Source organism: Eschrichtius robustus, chromosome 4 (genome assembly GCF_028021215.1).
Source record: "Eschrichtius robustus isolate mEscRob2 chromosome 4, mEscRob2.pri, whole genome shotgun sequence".
NCBI lineage: Eukaryota > Metazoa > Chordata > Mammalia > Artiodactyla > Eschrichtiidae > Eschrichtius > Eschrichtius robustus.
Window position 1 is genome coordinate 114,982,336 of NC_090827.1, and position 20,661 is coordinate 115,002,996.

General features: G+C 45.0%; 1 protein-coding gene across 1 annotated transcript in view; it reads right to left on the reverse strand.

Annotated features, from left to right (window-relative positions):
• STX18 (syntaxin 18) overlaps window positions 1–20,661 on the reverse strand; it is a 121,187-nt gene that overhangs the window by 44,072 nt on the left and 56,454 nt on the right. The window contains exon 2 of the mRNA XM_068543232.1: window positions 9,523–9,590. Coding sequence (XP_068399333.1) covers window positions 9,523–9,590 — 68 coding nt within the window. The remainder of the gene's footprint in view (window positions 1–9,522; window positions 9,591–20,661) is intronic.

Below are 20,661 nucleotides of genomic sequence, written 5' to 3' on the forward strand. Positions count from 1 at the left end.
GCTGGCCTGGAGGTGGATGAAATCAGACCCCAGTTAAGAGGGCGCTGAGCATCCAGGAAGAGATGAACAGAGCCTGGGCAAGGCCACGTCAGTGGGGGAGAGGAAGCATAACAGATCTGAGAGAGATCTCATAGGTTGGGTCTACAAGACCGGGCTGACTGGGTGTGGAGGTAAATGAGGAGACGCCTAGGACACAGAGCACAGAAGAAAGCACAGGTGTGGAAGGAAAGATGGTAAGGTGCGGGGCCAAAGATGGCACAGAAAGTTTAGGACGTGACAGATGAGGAGATGGAGCAACTTGAGAAAGGGTTCAACCTCTGATTCTTCTGTGATGTTTTAAGAACAGCACTAGCTATATAATCGGCATTTGAAACACTCATCAAAAGTAACGAACGCTTGCCAGTGACATAGCCCCAAATTACGTATCACCATAACAAAATTACTACTATTTGGAAAAGGTTAACCATCTGGAAAATAATTCCAAAAGATATATTCTCACAGGACATGCACACATAACTTTTTCAAACTTTGATTTTATTTCCTTTATGATGTGCAGAGGAATAATTTTATTACAGACTTCAATTTATCTAAATATTAGATTCAGTTTAAGGAGATTATGTTAGGTATAGGTTTGGATTAGTCAATTTATTTCAGGGAGAAACAAGGAAAAAACCAGAGGAGTAAGTTCATTCGCTGGTTCAGAAATTTAAAGGAATAGGCTTTTAAAAATTATCTGGTTGATTAGTATGTTAAGAAAGGGCAAGTTCAAAATTACAAAATACCATTGACATTCTGCCTATTAATTTAATATGCAATTAGATACTTCCTGAAGACAGAGAAGAAGAGAGAATAACGTAAATTATTTTAGACTCTGTTCCAAAGGTTACTGAAAAGGTCTGGACAAAAGTTAAAGACCACAATCTCATTTTTGCTATAAATATTAAATATGAGCGAGTGTAGTACCTTGCCCATAGTATATGCCCAATATACATTATGAAATGAAACTGTTAATGTCTGAGCTACAGACATGAACAAAATATAGACCCTGCTCTCAATAAACTATATCACAACAGGTAATATCCACAGGCTTATGTACACAACTATACATCATAAACAAAGGTTAATAGCCATATAACACTTTCCATGCATTAACACTGACACTAATTCACTGTTGTAAGCACTTCACATATATTTACCCACTTAATTATCAAAATTCTATGAGGTGGGTACTATTATAATTCCCATTTTACGCATGATGCAACTGAGGCACAGAGAGGTTAAGTAACTTGCCAAGGTCACACAGCTAGGAATTAGCAGAGTTTGGATTTGAACCAAGGCATCCTGGCTCCACACTCTTAACCACTGCTCAAGGCACTTCTTGAGTCATAAAAGGTAGAAGAGTTCAGAAGAGGGGATGCTTATTCCCTATTAGCTAATCAGAAGGAAGGTGATCTATGAACTAAATCTTGAAAGGCAGGATGTAGCCGTGGGAGACAAGAGCAGACGCTCTGAGCAATAGAACGGAATCGGGAGAGAGGGAGCCTGTCTGGAGAACAGTCAGTGGTTCAGTTTGGCTGGAGCACAGGCTAGGTAGAAGCGATGAGTTCTTGGTGGGCCTCCAGTATGACTTGAGGAGTTTTATTCTGTAGCCAATGGAAAGGCAGAGCTTGAAGAAGATAAATGTTGGCAATTCCACATTAGCTGGAAGAGAGGAGGAAGATCAGGTGATGGGTTATGGAAGTCAGAAAGAATCCTGCCTTATTCATCTTTATATCCCTAGCACAGGTAGGTGCTAGTAAATTTCTGTCGAACTGAAGACAGGAGCAATGGTAGAGCGTGGGTGGCAAGACCGAAAAGAGGTGATGGATCTGAGATGCAAAAATCGTCAGGAACAGAGTAGACGTTGGAGGCAAAGCATCAGCAGACCCTGAGATCTGGGGCCTGGGTAAGCAAGAGACAGTAGTAGAAACAAAGAGCACAGAAGGAAGAGGAGAAAGAACTGGAAATATGAAAGAAAGAAGCTGCTACTAACACTTGTCCTTATAATGCAACTCAAAAGGACAGAAGTAATGCTCTTGAGACTAGATGTTCCATGATTGATACTTTGTTTTCAAAAATGAAACCAGGGCAAATGGTCTTCTAAACACTTTGTGATAAAATCTAGAGAAACTAAAGTTCTGAAGTTCTATAATTTACAAAGGAGAAAGGGAAAAGTCACTGTGACATACAGCACAGTGGCCACAAAGCTGACACAGGGCTGAGGTTACTGACGTTCACCTGATAAAGAGAACAGAACACTGGTGCAGTCCACAAACTAATAACAGACTGCTTTCACACGATGGACACTCAAAAAATATTTGGTTGCCTGGATTTTGTTTAATTGATCTGACTCTTTCCATCCTAAACTTCCGAGGGCTATAGGAAAAGTCTGGCTCCTGGAAGAATGCCAGGAGTGGGAAGCACTGAGAGAAGGGCCATTTGGAGTTAAGAGTCCGGAGACCAGCGCTGTACAGAGAACGGAGAGTTACTAGCTCACCAGCAGCTGAGTCTAGGATCAAGTGGGAATCAGACAGAGATCAAAATATTGGCTTTATATGATTACTAACCACACATGGCCCCCTAATGGTGCCTGGCAATTATGCGGTATGTCCTCACTGTGTCTGCTTTCCCACTCTCCCAGGTGCCTGTTTCCTATCTTCTCCTCACAGCTCAAACCTCCAACACCTCCGTCCCCATCTGCAGCATCAGTAATAACTGTGCTTCCTGGTTTCTGGGCGCTCCTCCAAGCTCTCCCCACCTTGCTTCCCATGGGCCGGCACACTGTGCCTTCTCCCCAGCTACTAAGGATGACGTGTCCATCTCCTAGCTCTGCCCCTCCACCTGGGCACCAGGTTGGCCCCAGTGATTCTCCTTTCTCTCTCGTGCACCATCAACCGTAAAAGAATTACTGCGTAGACACGGTGCTTAGGCAGTGTCTGGCACACAGTGAACACTACACGTGTTAGTTCCCAATAAAATCAGTGTTCCCCGTCTACTGGATCTTTCCTAGCCACATACAAACATGCTGTTATTTCTCCCAACTTAAAAAACAAAAGAAAATCTCTCAAATCCACATCTCCTACCAGTTACGGTCCAATTTCCCCGCTTTTTTTCAGTAAAACTCCTCTGAGACGTTTACAACCCTGTCTCCATCTTCCTGACTATTCTCTCTCGACCCCATCCAAAGGGCCTTTTGCCCTCATCCCCCGACTGTGGTCCTCACTCCCCAAGGTCACCGCTGGGTCATCCCTCCCCTGAGTTACTTGCCACAGATTGGATGGAGCTAATGGCTCCCCTCCCCCTGATTTGCTTTCTCCTCTGTCTTCCCTGACAACACTCTCTCCCGTTTCCCTCCTATCTCCCCGCCTGCTCGTTTTCAGGCTTTTGGTTGATACCTTTTACCCTCAGTCCCTCAATCTCTCCACTGTCTACGTTGCTCCCTCGGTGAGTTCAGCTAGGCTCATGGCTTTTTTTTTGTCAGCGTATATACCAGTTCTACAGTGACAAGTCCAAATTTATGTCTTCAGCTTGAACCTCTCCTTGAACTTGAGACACGCATATCTAACTGCTGGCTCAACATCTCTATTCAGATGTTTAATCTGTGTTACAAATATGCCCCAAACTGAGCTCCTGCCCGCTCTCTTCAAACATGCTCCCCCATCTGGGTTGACGGCAATTCCATTCCTTCTAGCTGCTCAGGCCCCAAACCTGGAGTCATCCTTGCACCTCTTTTTCTCTCCCAGCTCACAGCTAATCCATTAACAAATCTCGTTGGCTCTACCTTCAAAATAATTCCAGAATGTGACCTCGTTGCCACATCCACATCCTCTGGGCCATGCCATTGGCATCCCTCACCTGGACCATGACCGTAGCCTCCCAGCTGGTCTGCTGCTTCTGTCGTGTCCCTCCACAGATTATTCTAACACACTAGCCTTACTGATCCTGTTAGAAAGTTAGTCAGATCCTATCAACCCTCTGTACAGACCTTCTAGTGCTTCCCCCCTAAGAGTAAAAGCCAAGGTCCTTACAAGAGCTACACGAGCCGTAAGACAGCTCACGAGATCTGGCTGCTGCCCTCTCTCTGAGCTCATCTTCAACTACCGCCCCCCACACTCCCCAGTCCCTCCTGCTCCAGCCACCCTGGCCTCCCTGCTGTTCCTTGAACCCTCCAGACATACTCCTGCATTAGGACCTTACACTTGCTGCCGTCTTCTCCTTCTGGAATGTCCTTTCCCTGGATGATATCTATATAAACTGACTGCTTACTTCTTTTAGGTGTTTACTCAATGTCCCCCCCATCTTAATAAGTCCTTCCCTAAGCTACCTTTATAAACTTGTACCCTCCCTGACAATTTCTATTTTCCCTTCTCCCCTCCCCCTAAAAGCATTTATCCTGCTCTAACACTATTATGTTTTACTCATTTATTCTCAATATCTCAATATCTCAATATCTCAATAGTCAAATACTTTCTGAATGACCTCACTTAATGCATGAGGCCGACCTGAAGAGGCCTGACACACAGCTACACAACTGTGCTCCTTAATAGGTCCCTCCCAGATTTATTTCACTCCCACCCCAAGACCTGCAGGCACCCCCCTTCCAGAGCCTTCCCTGGAAAAGTGGAGGCACAGAGGGGCAGGGAATGTGTCCATCCTGATGACAGGCACCCAAGAGAAGAGGGAAGAGTAAGCCTAAGGCTCTTCCCAGGGCCAACCAGGAGGCCAGTCTCCTCTCCTCCCTCAGTGCGGCACCTTCCCACGACCCAACCCCAGGGTCCACATTTTCGGGGGTGGGGGGTCGTTGGAAGGAGAGAAGGAAGCCCATGGGTTCCTGGGGAATGGATGGTCCTCCCGTCAGCAGAACCTGAAAAGCAACAGAGACCTATTTCCCTCTCCCAACCCTCCCCAATACTTTGTTTTCTTAACTAGTTTGGCTTAACATGGTAACCCTGACAGAATGTACTCTACCTGAGGCAGAAGACCCAAGAAAGAGGGGAAGGGGCTGGGCAAGCATGCTCCACCCTCCTCCCAACTCCCCAGTCAGGTCAAGGCGGGCGGAGTGAGAGCAGTGAGCAGAGGGGCGGCGAGTCCTGTGCCGCCCCTAATAGAAACCGTCTCCGCGGAAACGGAGGCTAACGGGGTCAGGAACAAATAAATAAGACAGGTACCCACTTCCAAGTGGCTATGCACCCCGTGGTCGGAGCAGACCGATAAATGACTAATTCCAAGAACATCAGATTAACATCCTCCTACTCTATTTTGACTTAATGGAAACTCAGCTCAGTGAAACTGAAAAGGTCTAAAGGTTAATTTGATAAAACTGATTACTCAATTAAAAGGTGATGTTCCTTTAGGAGACATTATATATTAACCTTTTAAACTGGAAATTGACAGTATGGTTATTCTATTAGTAACAACAACAAAAACCAAGAAAGTTTCTCCCCCAGGTGGTATCGTTTTGTTGCCAGGATATTAAGGAAAAGGTACATCTACCAGAAGTGGAGGAATTAGTTTTAATTAAAATCATTTAAGAGGTCCAGCCAGAGGCTATCTAGGTTGCATGCTGTTCTGCTCTAGTAAAATGTCATTATTTTAAAAAAATTAAATGGGTCAATAAAGTCTGAGCTCTACATTGTGGAAAAGATTACAGCTTCCTAACTATGCCAAGCTAACATAGCCTTATGGGTCTGAAGGCAATGTTTCTCTCAATTCCATGATCACACTCTATCCAAAATCTTCTCAGGAACAGGCCAAGGCCAGCACATTGCATCGGGAGGCAGAGCAGTAAAAAAAGAAAGGCTTTAAACAGTCTACCACCTTTGGGAGGGAGAGCTTGATGGGAGAAGATAAAGATGGCCTTTCTCCATCTGGAGAGAATGTAGGGCATGGAGGGGAATGCTTATTCCCTGGTCCTCATGTTTCTACATGAATCCACTCCTCTAGCATGACACCTAACCTCAGCCTCCTCCCTCCTGCCCCTCCCTTGGGGGCAGGGACTTCTCTGATTGGCAGCCTGGCAGAAGGACCTGGGCATGGGCGTGAACACGCATGGAGCCACGGCTCCTCTCTCTCCTCTCCTCTGGGATCTGCCTGCCCTCTCTCTCATATGCTATCAGGGGCCTCTGTGCTCTCTGTGCTCCGGGGCTGTGACCGTTCAGTGGCACCAATGGCTGAGTGCGTCTAATTCAGGAGCCTTCAGCAAGGTCACCCACCTGCAGACCTAACCTCTGCCGCCACCCTAGGTTTCACTAGTGATCAAGCTGAGAACACGTCCATCTCTGTCATGTCGACTTGACTCTGGCATCCTCTCTCTCTCTTTCTCTCCCTCCCTCCCACCTCTGGCAGGAAATTAGAGGTGCTTTCTTTATCAACTGACCACTGCCCCACCTTCATCACAGGTCAAATGGGATTCCAATTCAGGTACCATTCACCAAGGGACTTCTACGTGCCAGGAACTCTCACACATCTCATTTAATCCTCACAAGAACATTATCCACACTTTATTTAAAACCAAACAAAAAAAGCAAGCACAAAGATGTGAAGTGAGCTGTATACACTTACATGATTAATATGTGGCAGAACTGGGACTAGAACCTAGGTGTGATTGACCCTCAAAGTCCCTGACCTTTCAAAGGGACCAAAACAGGGGCAGGAGTGAAACTCAGACTGCACTGGCTGGCCATGAACTGCAACTGGGAAAAGGAATTCAAGACCGAGTTTCTATAATGGGGTAATGACTGGTCAAGACTAAGAAAGCCTCAGGAGCTCTAGTTCTGCTGACGCTGCAGCCACACAACCAGTAAGTGGCAGGGTGAGACGGGCTCCAGGGACCCTGGTCCTCCGCCCCAGAGTGTGCTGCCATGGTAGCCGGGAAAGGGGGAGGCCGAGGCCAGCTGCCCACTGTCCTGAGCAGCATGAGGACTCGGAGTAAGTCCACACCTGCTCTGGAAACACTGACACACAGTGCGTGGCGCCGAGCTGTGCTGTTCGAGGAGAAATGCCTTAATCCCACCATTATAATCAAAAGTTTAAAACTATTGCAAAGTTACAGAATAGCAGCCTTATAATCCTTTTATAAATCCATTGTTTTTTTTAAAAAAATTTATTTATTTTATTTATTTATTTTTGGCCGCGTTGGGCCTTCATTGCTGCGCGCGGACTTTCTCTGGTTGCGGCGAGCGGGGGCTACTCTTTGTCGCGGTATGTGTGCTGCTCACTGCGGTGGCTTCTCTTGCTGCGGAGCACGGGCTCTAGGTGCGCGGGCTTCAGTAGTTGTGGCGTGCAGGCTCAGTAGTTGTGGCGCACGGGCTTAGTTGCTCCACGGCATGTGGGATCTTCCCAGACCAGGGCTCGAACCCGTGTCCCCTGCATTGGCAGGCGGATTCTTAACCACTGCGCCACCAGGGAAGTCCCCTCATTGCTTTTTTCTTTTTGCACTGCATTTCAATTGTACTGTCTTGTTTGAATCACCTAACAAGTGGCAAGTGATCATCACTCTCATTATTTAGAGCAGGGCTCCTTAAACCTTTTCTGAAAAGGGCCACAGAGTATACATATTAGACTTTGAGGGCCATATAGCTTGTCACAGCCACTCAGCTCTGTTGTCGTAGTGTAAAAGCTGCCATCGATAACATGCAAATGAATGGGCATGGTGCTGTTCCAATAAGCTTTATTTATAGACACAAAAATTTAATTTCATATAATTTTCTTATGTGGTAGAATATTATTATAATTATTATTATTTTTAAAAACTGGTTTTATTTCTTATGTATTACACGTATACTGTTAAGAGGGACAGTGTATTTAATTAACTAGGGAAGAGGAGGTGGGGCACTGGCCCAGCATCTTCTCTTAATTTCATCTTCTTTTTTTTTTTAATATTTCTTTCTTCTTTATTTTGGTTGCACCAAGTCTTAGTTGCGGCGGGCGGGCTCCTTAGTTGCGGCATGCACGTGGGATCTAGTTCCCTGACCAGGGATCGACCCCGGGCTCCCTGCATTGGGAGCGAGGAGTCTTAACCAGAGCCACCAGGGAAGTCCCTATTGTTATTATTTTCCCCCCCAGCCATTTAAAAATATAAGAACTATTCTCAGCTCACAGGCTGCACAAAAATAGGCAGTAGACTGGACTTGGCCTACAGGTTGTGGTTTGCTGACCCCTGGTTTAGAGGAAGACACTGCATTTTACAGATTAAGTGACTTTCTCAGGTTTGCACGGCTAATCAGGGGACAGGGTGGCCTGAACTAAACCAACCTCTAAAGCATTCACCTGGCTGGATGCCTTTTCAAGGCAAATAATGGGAGTTAATAATGGATTTCCATGAGAGATCTCTACAACCACTTATTTAACCTAAGTTGTAAAGTACTAAAGAAAGGAGCTGGAACTGATAGGCTTATACTGGTTTTATTAAGCTTTCCAAAATGACTGTCGCTTCCATTTTTATGCACTATAAAATTAGCATCTGATGTACATACACCTTTAGAAATAAAATTTACACTGCCATCTAGTGGTGACCAACTATTTTAACTGAGAACTTTAAAGTAAGGTTTTCTTGGTACTAAGCATTAGACTAATTCAGTATATTCCAAAATTATGCAAATGAAATACACTTAAAAGTATAAAGTAGACAAAGTGGTAGAGATTATTTAAAATTCACCTGGGGCACAATTATTTTCTCTGTTAAAGAATTTATATGAAACATTTTCATTTTTGCATATATTGACAAAGTTTTTTTAAAAATCAGATTTGTTCTGTATTTTCTAACTGTGATAGGAAGGCTTCTGAAGGGCAAAATCCCTTGTTTTATAATGATGAAATCCTAAAAAGATGCTTCTAATGATGTCACTTCGTATGTCTAATCCAACTTTTCCATTAATTTAGGTAATACACTTGAAGCTGACTCCTATGGTAGAAACGCCACACTAAAGCCAGGTGCAAATGCAGGTCAGGGAAGAGCAGGAGGCATGATATCTGCACTGCGGTGTTCCTGTGTCTACTGAGAGCTGGAGTCTATTCCAGAAGCCATTTTGGAAGGCTCGATCAAAATGCTTTTTCTTTTTAAAAATCAACCTAACCAAAAGTTTCTTCACTAGAGGCAAGAGCTCTTGTCTTTCCAAATGGCATTTTTACATGACTTGCATTATCTCTTCATTTGCTCAGCAATATGCAATCAGTGAGAAACTGCCCCATTTCTCTCTGCATGTTTCACAACATATATGGCACACACAGAGCTACAGACACATGGGAACATCAGAATAGGGGACATTGCTATGAGGATATGGTGACCTTGAGGACATGGGGTATGGCTGAGCTTACCTTGGCTGGGGGGGAGCCCCTTTTTGCTCTGCAGATATTCTTCCACTGCCAAACTGACCTTCCCCATTACAACCCTAAGTTAGTAAAAAGTGAGGACAAAAAGCTCAAAAGGAATATAGGTATGGAAAAGAACAGTCACTAAAATCATGGTAAAAAATAGACACTTACCTATAAGCATTAATATAATCTTTCCTGTGTTCCAGAAGAAAATCTCTCAGTTTGCCAATGTGCGAAATCTATAATGAAAAGCAAGCAAACGATTTATATGGATAAATATGTTACGCTCATATGCAACAAATTTTAAATTAGTAGAGAATGGAATGCAGGTAGTAAAAAGATTTTGAAGCTACAAACTGGATATCTCTGGTTTTAGACTCCTGTATAATCACTGACTTGTTGGGTGGCTTTGGGAAAGTCACCCACATTCCTGGGTCTTGGTCTCTTACCGATGGTTCCTTCTTCCTGTAACTGTTGTGACCTGTGGCATAACGAAGAGATGATCTCTAAGGAACTTTGAGATTCAATGAGATAGTGCATGTCTAGTAACTACACAGCATGTGCTCAATAAAGGCCAATTCCCTTCCTTATGTGTCTTATATCCAAAATTTTATAGACAAATATTCCTTCTTCCAAGTGTTCTAGGGGATGGATTCTAAGGCTGGAGCTATCAAGTGTATAAACAGGGCCCATGCAGACCAGCAGAATTAAAGAAAAGATGCAGGAGCGACAATTTATCCCTACACAGCAAATCTCCATTTTCCCTACTTCCACGGATGAACAAAACAGACACAAAAGTACAGAGGACGGAATTTGTGATGGCTCATTTCTAGTACTAAAGCATGTGTCAGGTAATGTGTGTGGAATGAGGGATTAAGAAACAAACAAAATAAAAAGAGGTAGGAAGAAACCTAGGATCATGGTCAATATGGACAAAAGTGTTTCCAGAAGGAGAGAATGATTAACTAAGTTGGTGGCCTGCCCTGTCCTTTGACCACAGCTCACACTAGTTTCCTCCTAATGTCCTTTGTACTTATTCCAAACATACGTAGCCCCAGCCTTGAAGGATGTGCTGAACTTTCATCTTTTTCATGAAAGTTTTTCTGTCAAGGCCAACTCAGGCTAATTTTCACTTTGCTCTGAACTTAAAAGCACTTCTGCATCCCACCCACTGGGCACTCAGCTACACACAGCCACGTCCTCTGGCTCCACTTTTGCATGCACACCTCTTTCTTGGGGGTTAGGAACCATGCAAGGAGGGGCTGCACAGCTTCCTGCATGGCTCTAAGCACAACATGAAGCCCAGAAGGTGTCAGTCAGTATTTGTGGAATGAGTAAATGTTTAAATGCAAAAATAGTATTTGCCACTAAGGAAACATTCAGCATTTGTCTGGAGACAGGTCAGTAAAGGTTCAGTTAAATTTCTCACAGAGTCTAGACTAAAAACAAATATGGTTCAGAAAAGCACCCTTAGGCATCTTAAGAGCATGAATCGAAGAAAAACTGAACTATGGCCATAATATTCATTTATTTACCAGATTACAAACAACAACTGAGACAGCCAGAGTCTGTCCAGCATCCCTGGCTCCATGAGGAACTCCCCCCCACATGACCTCGTTCTTTCCCAGCAGCCCATTGTGGGCACGGACGTCACGGCGCTCATTAACCAGGTTGGGAAAGTGAACCTTGCAGAAGCTAAGTGACTCGTCCCCAGTCACATGGTTAGTGCCTGGTGGGGCTCAGAGGCAAGCCTGGGACTCTCTGAGTTCAAATTTGACCTGTCTTCCACCAAGCCACAGCTGCCTTCCTCACACTCTTACTCCTATTTTCCACTGACGCTGCATTTTAAAATCTGACTTTTAAGATTGTTGGGAAAAAAATTTAAGAGATGTGCAAACAAGGTATTTACTGTACCACATTCAAGATTTAATCAAGTTAAGTCTCCTGTTTAATACATTTCAATGGTTTCCACTCCCTTCCCCAACCCCTGCCTGCAAGGGGCCAGGTAAGCAGTGTGAGGGAGTAAAGCAAGAGGAGTGGAGGGTGCAGTGCATTGGGCAGGGATGAATTCTGGTTTTAAAACACACTGCAGCCAAAGGAAGCACCTCTGCTGGCCAACTTGCCAAAGGGCAGCTAATTGTCATCTCTGGGCCTAACCAATGGGATTGAGTCCAAACCCCAAATGCAGCACTCAAGGCCCTTCACAATTCAGCTCCAAAAGTCCTGAGTGGCCTCAGTCCTGCCGCGCTCCCCACAGACCACAAAGGCCACAATGACTCGTTACCGACTGGTTTCCCTTCACCAGGGTGCAAGCTCCTAGAGGTTAAAGGGTCCTCTCTCTTTCCCCAGAACCTGTCAGGCACAATTCCTGGTGCAAAGCAGAGTCTCAGAAACGTTTACTAAATGTTGAATAGATAGTGGGTACTGAATAATCCCCAAAGGATTATACCTACTGTGGTAGACAAGGTAATGCCATTACCTCCGCCCAAAGATGTCCAAGTCCTAACCCCTGGAACCTGTGACTATATTATGTTACATGACAAAGGGGAATTATCGTGACAGATGGAATTACGGTGCTCATCAGTTGACCTTAAAATAGGGAGAATATCCTGCATTTATACTGGAGTATCCAGGTAGGTAGGCCCCTATGTAATCACAGCGTCCTTAAATGGAGAAGAGAGAGGCAGAAGAGAGAGTCAAAGTGATGCAACGGGAGAAGGACTCAATCCAACATTGCTGGCTTTCAAGATGGAGGAAGGGAGCCAGAGGATGAAGGCAACGTCTGGAAGCTTGAAAAGGCAAAGTAATGGATTCTCCCCTAGCATCTCCAGAAAAGAACAGAGCTCTGCCAACACCTTGATTTCAGTCTACGGAGTCCCATTTTAGACTTTTGACCTACAGAACTAGAAGATAGTAAGTTTTTGTTGTTTTAAGCCACTAAACTTGTGGTAATTTGTTACAGCAGCAATAAGAAACTAATACACTTTGTCTCAGTTTGGGGTGCTATAACAAAATACCACAGGCTGGGTGACTTTAACAACAAACACTTATTTCTCACAGTACTGGAGGCTGCAAAGTCCTGGTCAAGGTGCCAGCATATCTGGTGCCTGGTAAGGGCCCTCTTCTTGATTTGTAGATAGTTGCCTTCTTGCTGAATCCTCACATGGTGGTCTCGTGTCTCTTCCTCTAAGGGTACCGATCCCATTCACGAGGGCTCCACCCTCATGACCTGATTAGGTCCCAAAGGCCTCACCTCTAAATACCATCCCATGGGTATTTAATACCCTAATGGGTATTAGGGCTTCAACATATGAATTCTGGGGTGACACAAACATTCAGTCATAGCATATCTGTTTAAAGCCTTATCCAAAACAGTTTTTTTTAAAAAAGGAGTCAAAGTTTTCAATAAAAAGTTTGAACAGGCCCAAAGGAATCTACTACGTAGGCTAGACCCAGCAGCACCCCCTTACTGCGGCCCCACCCCCCAGCTTTAGCTAATTTCAGTCCACCAGGGTGGAATGGTGCAAGGGGATAAGTGCCAGGAACAAGAAGGCCCCGCAGGCATCTCAGAAAACATGCTTACAAGAAGTTTCACTTAAAGTACAACAAATGTGATCCCAATTTCTTATGACATGATACCTGAGATTTGCTTCAAAATAATATGGAGGTGGGGAGGAACACGTGAAAGAGGCTCAGTCCTGAGTTGACAGCTGAAGATGGGCACATGCGTACACGCGGGCTCCTTACAGTCTCTGTCTACTTTAGTATATACTTGACATTTTTTCTTAACAAAACATTATTTTCAAAAAAATCTCCCATTTTGCACTCTCTTTTAACGTGTTTGGTGATTCTGAAGTACAGATTTTCTGCTGCCAAACTAGTAATAACCCACATTTGAACCAACAACTCAACCCCACCCAAAATCTCTAGCTATTTTATTTCTAAGTACTTGGAAGCCTTGCTTAAAGTTCCATTTAAGAGGATCAATGCCACTTAAAAAAAACCACCACCAACAAAACCTTCATTGAGAGTTTACTACGTGCCAGGCTCTGTTCCAAGATCTCCCCACACATTAGCTCATCAAATTCTCCCAGCAACACTCACGAGATGGGTAACATCATCACACCTGTTTTACAGATGAGGAAACTAAGTCAGAGACAGGGTAAGTAATTTGCTCAGGAACGCATGGGGTGAAGCCTGAATGGAACCCAGCATTCTAAGTATCAGGCTTGAGTTCTTAACGCCCAAATTTAAGCACAGATTCCTGGCAGGTGGCAAGTGCAGTTTCCCAGTATAGTAATCACAAAGAGGGATGACTGGGAACCGAGAAAAGCATCCAGTGAGCAACAGCAAGCTGTGTTTTCTTGTATCTGTATTCAACAGTGCGCTACACACCTGATGTTACCCGAGAGTGACACACCAGGCATGTGTGTGCCAGGAAGTATGTGAATTGCTCACTGTGTGCTGCATCGGCTCCCCTATAACAATCAGATGAGTTAGACGTTACCCCCATTCCCGTGTGATAAACATGGAAACTGAGGCCCACATGAGGTCGGTCACAGGATAATAAGGGGAAGAACTGGCATGGATCACGGGTCTGTATGACTCAAAGGCTAAGTTATTTATTCTACATTATATCGTCGTCAAAAGACTAATAAACTATTACTATTTAGCTTATTTAAGTTTGAGGCTTTTCTTCACAGAAATATAAACTGGGTTTCATGTGACAGTATTTGTATATATTGATTTTTAAAATGTTTTCAACTACAGTGGATACAGAAAGATCTGCAAGAAAGGTTTTTCGAATGTTTCCACATAGAGCGCTTGTTTTAAAAGTCACTCAAAGTAGGAACATGCCCATATCCAAAGTGCCTGTTTTTACCACTGAAGTCTCCTGCTCCAAGGTCGGCTGTTATTCCTTGTGTTTGCCACACGGGAGGCTTGGAATTCGCAAGTACCATAGGGATGCTGGGAGGAAGGCCCACAGCTGTGAGCAAGGAACCAGGATGGTCAGAAAGACTGGCGGTGCAACGGTGACCCGTTCACCCTGAGTATCAATCATCAGACTGCCTCAAAACACAGTTTAAACAAGTAACGAAGGCAACTTCCAGGACTGGGTCTCTTCCCCGCGTCTGAGTTCCTCTGCCTCCACGCGTAGTGTGGGGTGGGTTATGAGCAGGGGAGCGGACTCCGCGCAGAAGACTGTGGGGTTTGGGTGGAGCAGGGCAGACGAGAGAGAACGGGTACGGAATCCAGGGAGTTGGCTGAGCTTCTCAGTTCTAATCTCTGCTCAATCTCCACCACTTACTCTGAAGGGGACCTTGATTTCCCCCACCTTCAGGCTTCGTGTGGAGGGACCCCAGCCGGACAAACTTCCTGTTCTGTCTCCCAGCGCTTCACTCGCGCGTCTCAGGGAAGAGGACTTACTGGTGTAGGGTGTGGAGACAGCAGTGAGCACGCTCGGCAGCCAGGCAGCAGAGAGGGTCTGTTCTGGCCAGCGCGCCACCCATACTTGGCCACAAATCTAAAGCCAGGTTCTCCGTTTGGCTTATTTCACGTCTGACTCCTGTATTTCTTTCAGGTAGTTCCAAAATTGTGCTGGGAAAAAGAGGTGTTTTTAATAAACTCCCTAAATTCTTAACCTTTGCCAACTGAAATTTTGAGCAAGTTGCTTAATCTCCCTGAGCTTCACTACAAAGGGAGGGCAGTAAAAATGATTCTTTAAAAATAGAAATAGCACGAGTTAATAGCCAACTTTCATCGAGCACATGCTGTGTGGCAGGAACCAGTCTAAACACTGTGTATCCATTAGCTCATTTAGTTCTCCTAATAACCCTGTGGGATAGGTTCCACTATAATCCCACTTTACAGATAAGAAGACACTGAAGTGACACATTTCATATAAATGGTTCAAAATAAACAGGGGACTGTGACTCCCAAACCAAGCGCCTGCGTGCTTTCAGCCTCTGCAAGTCCGCCCATGAAGACAAGCCTACTGTCCCATCGGAGCGCAGTGGGTCTCTGAGGGCTGCTTTCACCACAGTGCACACAGAACGTTTTAAGATCAAAAGCACCCAATGCTGAGATGCCTTGTTCAGGTCAAATGCAATGTCAACAGCTATGGGTCAGCGCAAAGCCAAGAGCCACATTCCAGGGTCAGCCAGGATCTGGCTTCTCCACGAAGGTGATACTCAACTAAACAATTGTTTAAACTCCATTCTAAAATGACAGGCATTCACGTTGACTCATCCTTTTCTTTCTCTGAAGAGGAATCAAGTTCACTTTTAAGTGACTGTATTTTAATAAGGCTAATTTCAAAAATCATCAAGACACTGGACTTCTCCACAAAACACATCTACCGTATAAGCAGACTGATTATAAAAAACAGTAGCAGTGGTCCCTATATTAGATGCATTTGACAGGGAAGAACAGATTCTCACATTACCTGTTGTTACACATAAAGCTTTTACTAGGAGAGACCAAACAAAAACATCCCAATATGTGCAGCCGTGAGATCTGCTCCCGCAGGTAAATATGCACTGCTGACATGGACTCAGCCGCAGGGACTCATCCCCATGGATGGTTGCCCACAAGCATGCTGCTGAACGGGGGGAAGCCAAGGTTGTGCACAGCATGTACTTAGGTAAATTATATGAAATACAGACCTGAAGCTGAATCCACAGAGAGAGAGAGGAATCTAAAAGACTGCTCATCAAAACACTGATGGTTGTCTGGGTGGTAAGATTTGGAGACCTTGCTTTTTCCTAATACCTTTTTGTACCTTAAAATTTTTCTACGCTTCGTATGTGTAATCTTTGCAACCAGACAAAAAATGTTTTTAAACAAAAAGGTAACTCTTCCCTAACTAAGAGTGTATACTGACTCCCCAGGCCCCGCAGGGTCAAATCCAATTCCTTGAGCCTGGGACCCCCTAGTGTTCCTGGCCCTGCTGACTTCTCCGGGTTCAGAGCCCTCCCCCATCGCCCAATCCCGGTCTTCTGACTTACTCCTACTCTGCTCAGGGGATACACTTCCCGGAAGTCTTCTCTGCCATTTCCAGGCCAGCTTAAGGACCCCTCGCAAGCACCTCTTTTTCGGAGATGCCACCATCTTGTTTCGAAATGTTTTCATGTCTATCGGACATAAGCTGCTCAGGCATATGCCTAGCCCAAAGCGGCTCTCCAAAAATGATTTTAATGCTCCGAACTGAACTGATTTTCTATTCGCCTCAAGAATTACTAGCAGGGTAAAATAAACTCCAAACATAGTAAGTCTGCTATATACTTTACATTATCCACTAGATGGCAACACATGTATTATAGCAGGAGTAGTAACAGGAACTCTCAAAAATATCACAATTTTTTCCCAAGGCCTTTAAAATTTTCTCTGGTTCTGTATTTTTGATCTAGAATCAAAGGATTATTAAAGGTTAATTGTGCTGTGCAGGCTGAAGCTGAAATGACATTGTTTTGAAATAGACACGCGCACTTGGATGAGCCCAAGGTTTTAAAACACTGCACTCCTGGCAGGTTCAACACAAAGGCAGCTCCGGAGCATGGCTGCCATCTGCCATCCCAGGCAGCGGGCCCAGCTTTGTTTATGTGTGTCATCCACAGCACAGACCTGCTAGCTGCTCCTTCGTGGGTGTTTTGTAAATTACCCAAAGCAAGATAAACTGTAAAACAAAAACCCTGCTACAAAACGGAGGGATTCTTCTCAAAGGACGACTGCATTTTCACTGCAGGGGGGTTCAAAGCAGCCACCAGTGTCCTCTGCAGATCACAGCAGTGGCCTGACTTGCAACGTCCCCTACTACTCTCCCCCGCCACAGGAATTCTGCTCTGGCGCTCATAACACTTCCAACAAAGACCTGATTGATTATGAAACACTAAGTACTGATTTGCATAATTTGCCTCTGCAAGGGACAGCCATTGTTAAAGATTAAAGAGACTCCAGTTCGGCCCTCTGGCATATTGTAAAAAGTTCCCTGTAACACAAAATCGTTATTTTTTTCATTCAATCAGTGGACACAGCTTGCTGTCCAGTTTAGTAGGCAGCCAAAGGCACAGTCAGAACAACCACTGTTGTATAAATGTTTGCCAACCACTGATAAGCTAAAACGACTTTTCACAAGGATCATGTTCCCAAGTCTGATTTGGAGGCCCGCTAACTAAATTCCAAATCCACCTCCCTTCAGTCATAATTGAAAAATGCATCAATACCAATTATAGCTAAAAGTTCAGAACCGTCACAGCTCTGGAGCGCGACGACTCTGCTGAAGTCACGGTGAGGGTTGTCTGAGTCCTGTCCCCATCCCCGTGCTAGAGAAGCTCCCAGTGACTAGTCACCCACAAAAGAGCCTGGCATGGCCACAGACATTCCTTCGGTGCTGGGGTCACAGCAGTGAGTGTGTTAAAGGATTACATGTATGAACTGTTCTTTCTCACTTCTTTCCTTTCAGCAATTGTTTAGTAATAAGCAAGTAATAAGCAAGGAGTCTGAGCCTCCTCCTATCACTTCCGCCCTAATTTCTACTGCACGAGGCCACCCTTCAGCGCGTACAAGGCCCTGGAGGGGTGGCAGCCACTCTTGCAGTCCTCGCACAAGCCCCTCCTGAAGCACCATACTCCCTCGGCTTCCAGGACCCCACTGTCCCCAGGTTCTCTTCCTAAACCTCTGACAACTTTGCTTCACCTTCTTTCCTTGCCTCTTCTGCCTTTGCACACCTCGGAAACTTAATGAAGCTCGGCCCTGATACATTCTTGCTAAACCCACCCCTTCCATCCATAGCTTAATTTACCATCTACAGAAAATGCCCACCCAGCCCCTGCCTCGCTCCTGTGTTCCAGGAGCGTATTCAACCATCTACTGCATGTCCCACTGGTGCCTCAAAAGCTACATGTCCCAAAGCCTTAGTCATCCAACCACTCACGCTCAATCCTCCTGACTTACCCTCAGCCCCTCCCTGTCCCCGCAAAGAGACAGAGCCTCTCTCTCTCGATTCCCGAAGTTAGAAAATCTCAGAACATTTTGACTCTTCCCTCTTTTTCACCCCACAGAGTAAACTGGTCAGCCAGGCCTGTCCAAACCACTGGCTGAAAATCTGCCAAAGGAATGGGCACCCACCAGCCAGCTTCCCTGCCTGCTTTCCCACACCCACCCCGGAGCCCAGACCCTCAGAGCCCTTCCCTGATCCAGCCTCCTCTTTCCGCCTCTGCCCTTTGGCACTGCTGCTTTGCCTGGAACATCTTCTTTCTCATCCACCAAGCACTCAAATGTGCTGGGCCTTAGGAGGTTTTAAAATATGGCATTCTGGGTTCACTTCCCACTTTCTCTGTATGATGCCTTCGGGAGGCATGCTGTAAGTGTCTGTTAGCTGAATGTTATAAATGTTTGCCGCATGTATATATGTTATACACATTACATATATACATGCATATATATGTGTGCACATATATAACATAAATGTTAGTTGAATATATAAAGTGCTCTACCCCATCAGTCTGGAAATCTCATTAGAAAAAAAGATATAGACGTTCTTGATCTAAGGAAACTGTCATCAGTGGTTAAATAACCTGTTGTGGAATTTTGCTGAGAACCAGTGCCAACCTTACTGGTTTGTAGTTTCCAGAATTCAGTGTATGTTTTCTAAGGGGGGAGGGGGAGGGGGAGAGAGAGAGAGAGAGGGAGGGAGGGAGAGAGAGAGAGGGAGAGAGAAATGTGTACGTGAAAGAGGAGAGAGAGTGGTTCTTCTAGTTCCAGCCTTCTACGCCAGCTGCACAGATCTTGAGGAGCAGACGATAGGGACGGTCCCACGGAGGGGACAAGGACAACTAACGGGGGTCGAGATGAATTTAGTGGTCTAATTGCTGATATTAGCAACTAACCTTCCAGCAACCTGAAAGGTATTATTTTCTAATACTAAGCCCCATCTCCTTTTAAGAAATGAAAAAAGTAAAATCTTAGATTCTTAGTGCTAATGACATAATGAACGAACTCATGACAACTTTCAAAAGCTGAGTAGCACCACAGGGCTTAATGACCCATGAAGCTCAATGCAATTCCATTTTAAAACAGGTCTAGGACTCTTAACCTCAAGAAAAAGTAAAAGCGTATCAGGTTCTCAACCTTTTCCTCCTCAATCCTTCTGCCCCACTTTCTCTTTACATCTCATCGTCTTCAGGTTCACACTTTAATCTCATTAAACATTTTAATTCCCATTCTACTGGCTCCCCAAACTGCATGGGTTTGGCATTGCTGGCACATACCCTCCACTTCCAAAGCTCGGTCCACTCCTGGCCTATCTGAACCCGCTATTTGCTAGCTGACATACAGAGTACAAGTCCAGGAAGTAACACCCTGCTCTGCTTGCCTGGAGGGAGCCCCTGCTTCTTCCGGGCCATCCGCTCCACCACAGCTCACAGTTCTTGCTCACTCTGAATCGAGTTCAGCTATTGTGTGCCCCCCACGCGAGTCTTCTCTCTTCTGTAAGCTAAACGTTCTCAATCCCTTAGGGAATTCTTTACGTGAAATACACTTGTGGCTGCTGGTCTTACTTATTAGTCTCTGAATGCAGGAATTTATTGGCCTCCAAAGTCAAATGTGGTTCCGAGAATGGACTCAATACTCTGTGTCAACAGGAGGTGGAGAGCAGGCAGGACCATTACCTCCGTTCCAGCCTCTGTGCTTCTACTAATGCCGCCTAAGAGGATGTTCACTGTCAAGTCAGAGTCAAGCTGACTTAACATCAACTAAAATTATTTTTTCCATCAAGTAAAATCGCCTTTTCCATGAAGAACTATGTCTTCACTATATCCATATTTTCGCCTGGCTCCTTGGCATTTGCCATTCTGATCATTCTGCCACTAAAGACATCTCTAAGTAAAAATTATCATTTTAAAAACTGGAATGAAAACAGGGCTGAAAAAGAAGCATGGAGTCATAGACCCCTCCCGGTGGACAGCCAGATCAACGAACCACAGACACCCTTGCAATCCAAATATTCAGTCCATTAAAAAAAAAGTTTCCTCCACAAAAATATCACGGGGAGATCTGCTAACCGCACTCTGAAATCAGATCTTCTCCTCACCTACAACCTGATCCAAAAGTGCACAATGAGGCTGGGGGGGACAGGGCTCGTGCTTTGCAAATGTATGCTGGTTAATCATCATTACTTTCTTTTCTGTGTGCTTGGAAACCTTCCTTTTATTTGTTCTCTGGACAAACAGATTAAGACCCAGTATGGGGCAAGCACATTAAGGAGGGAGATAATAAGGCAGAAGAGGGGAAGGGAGGAGGGAGGACAGACAG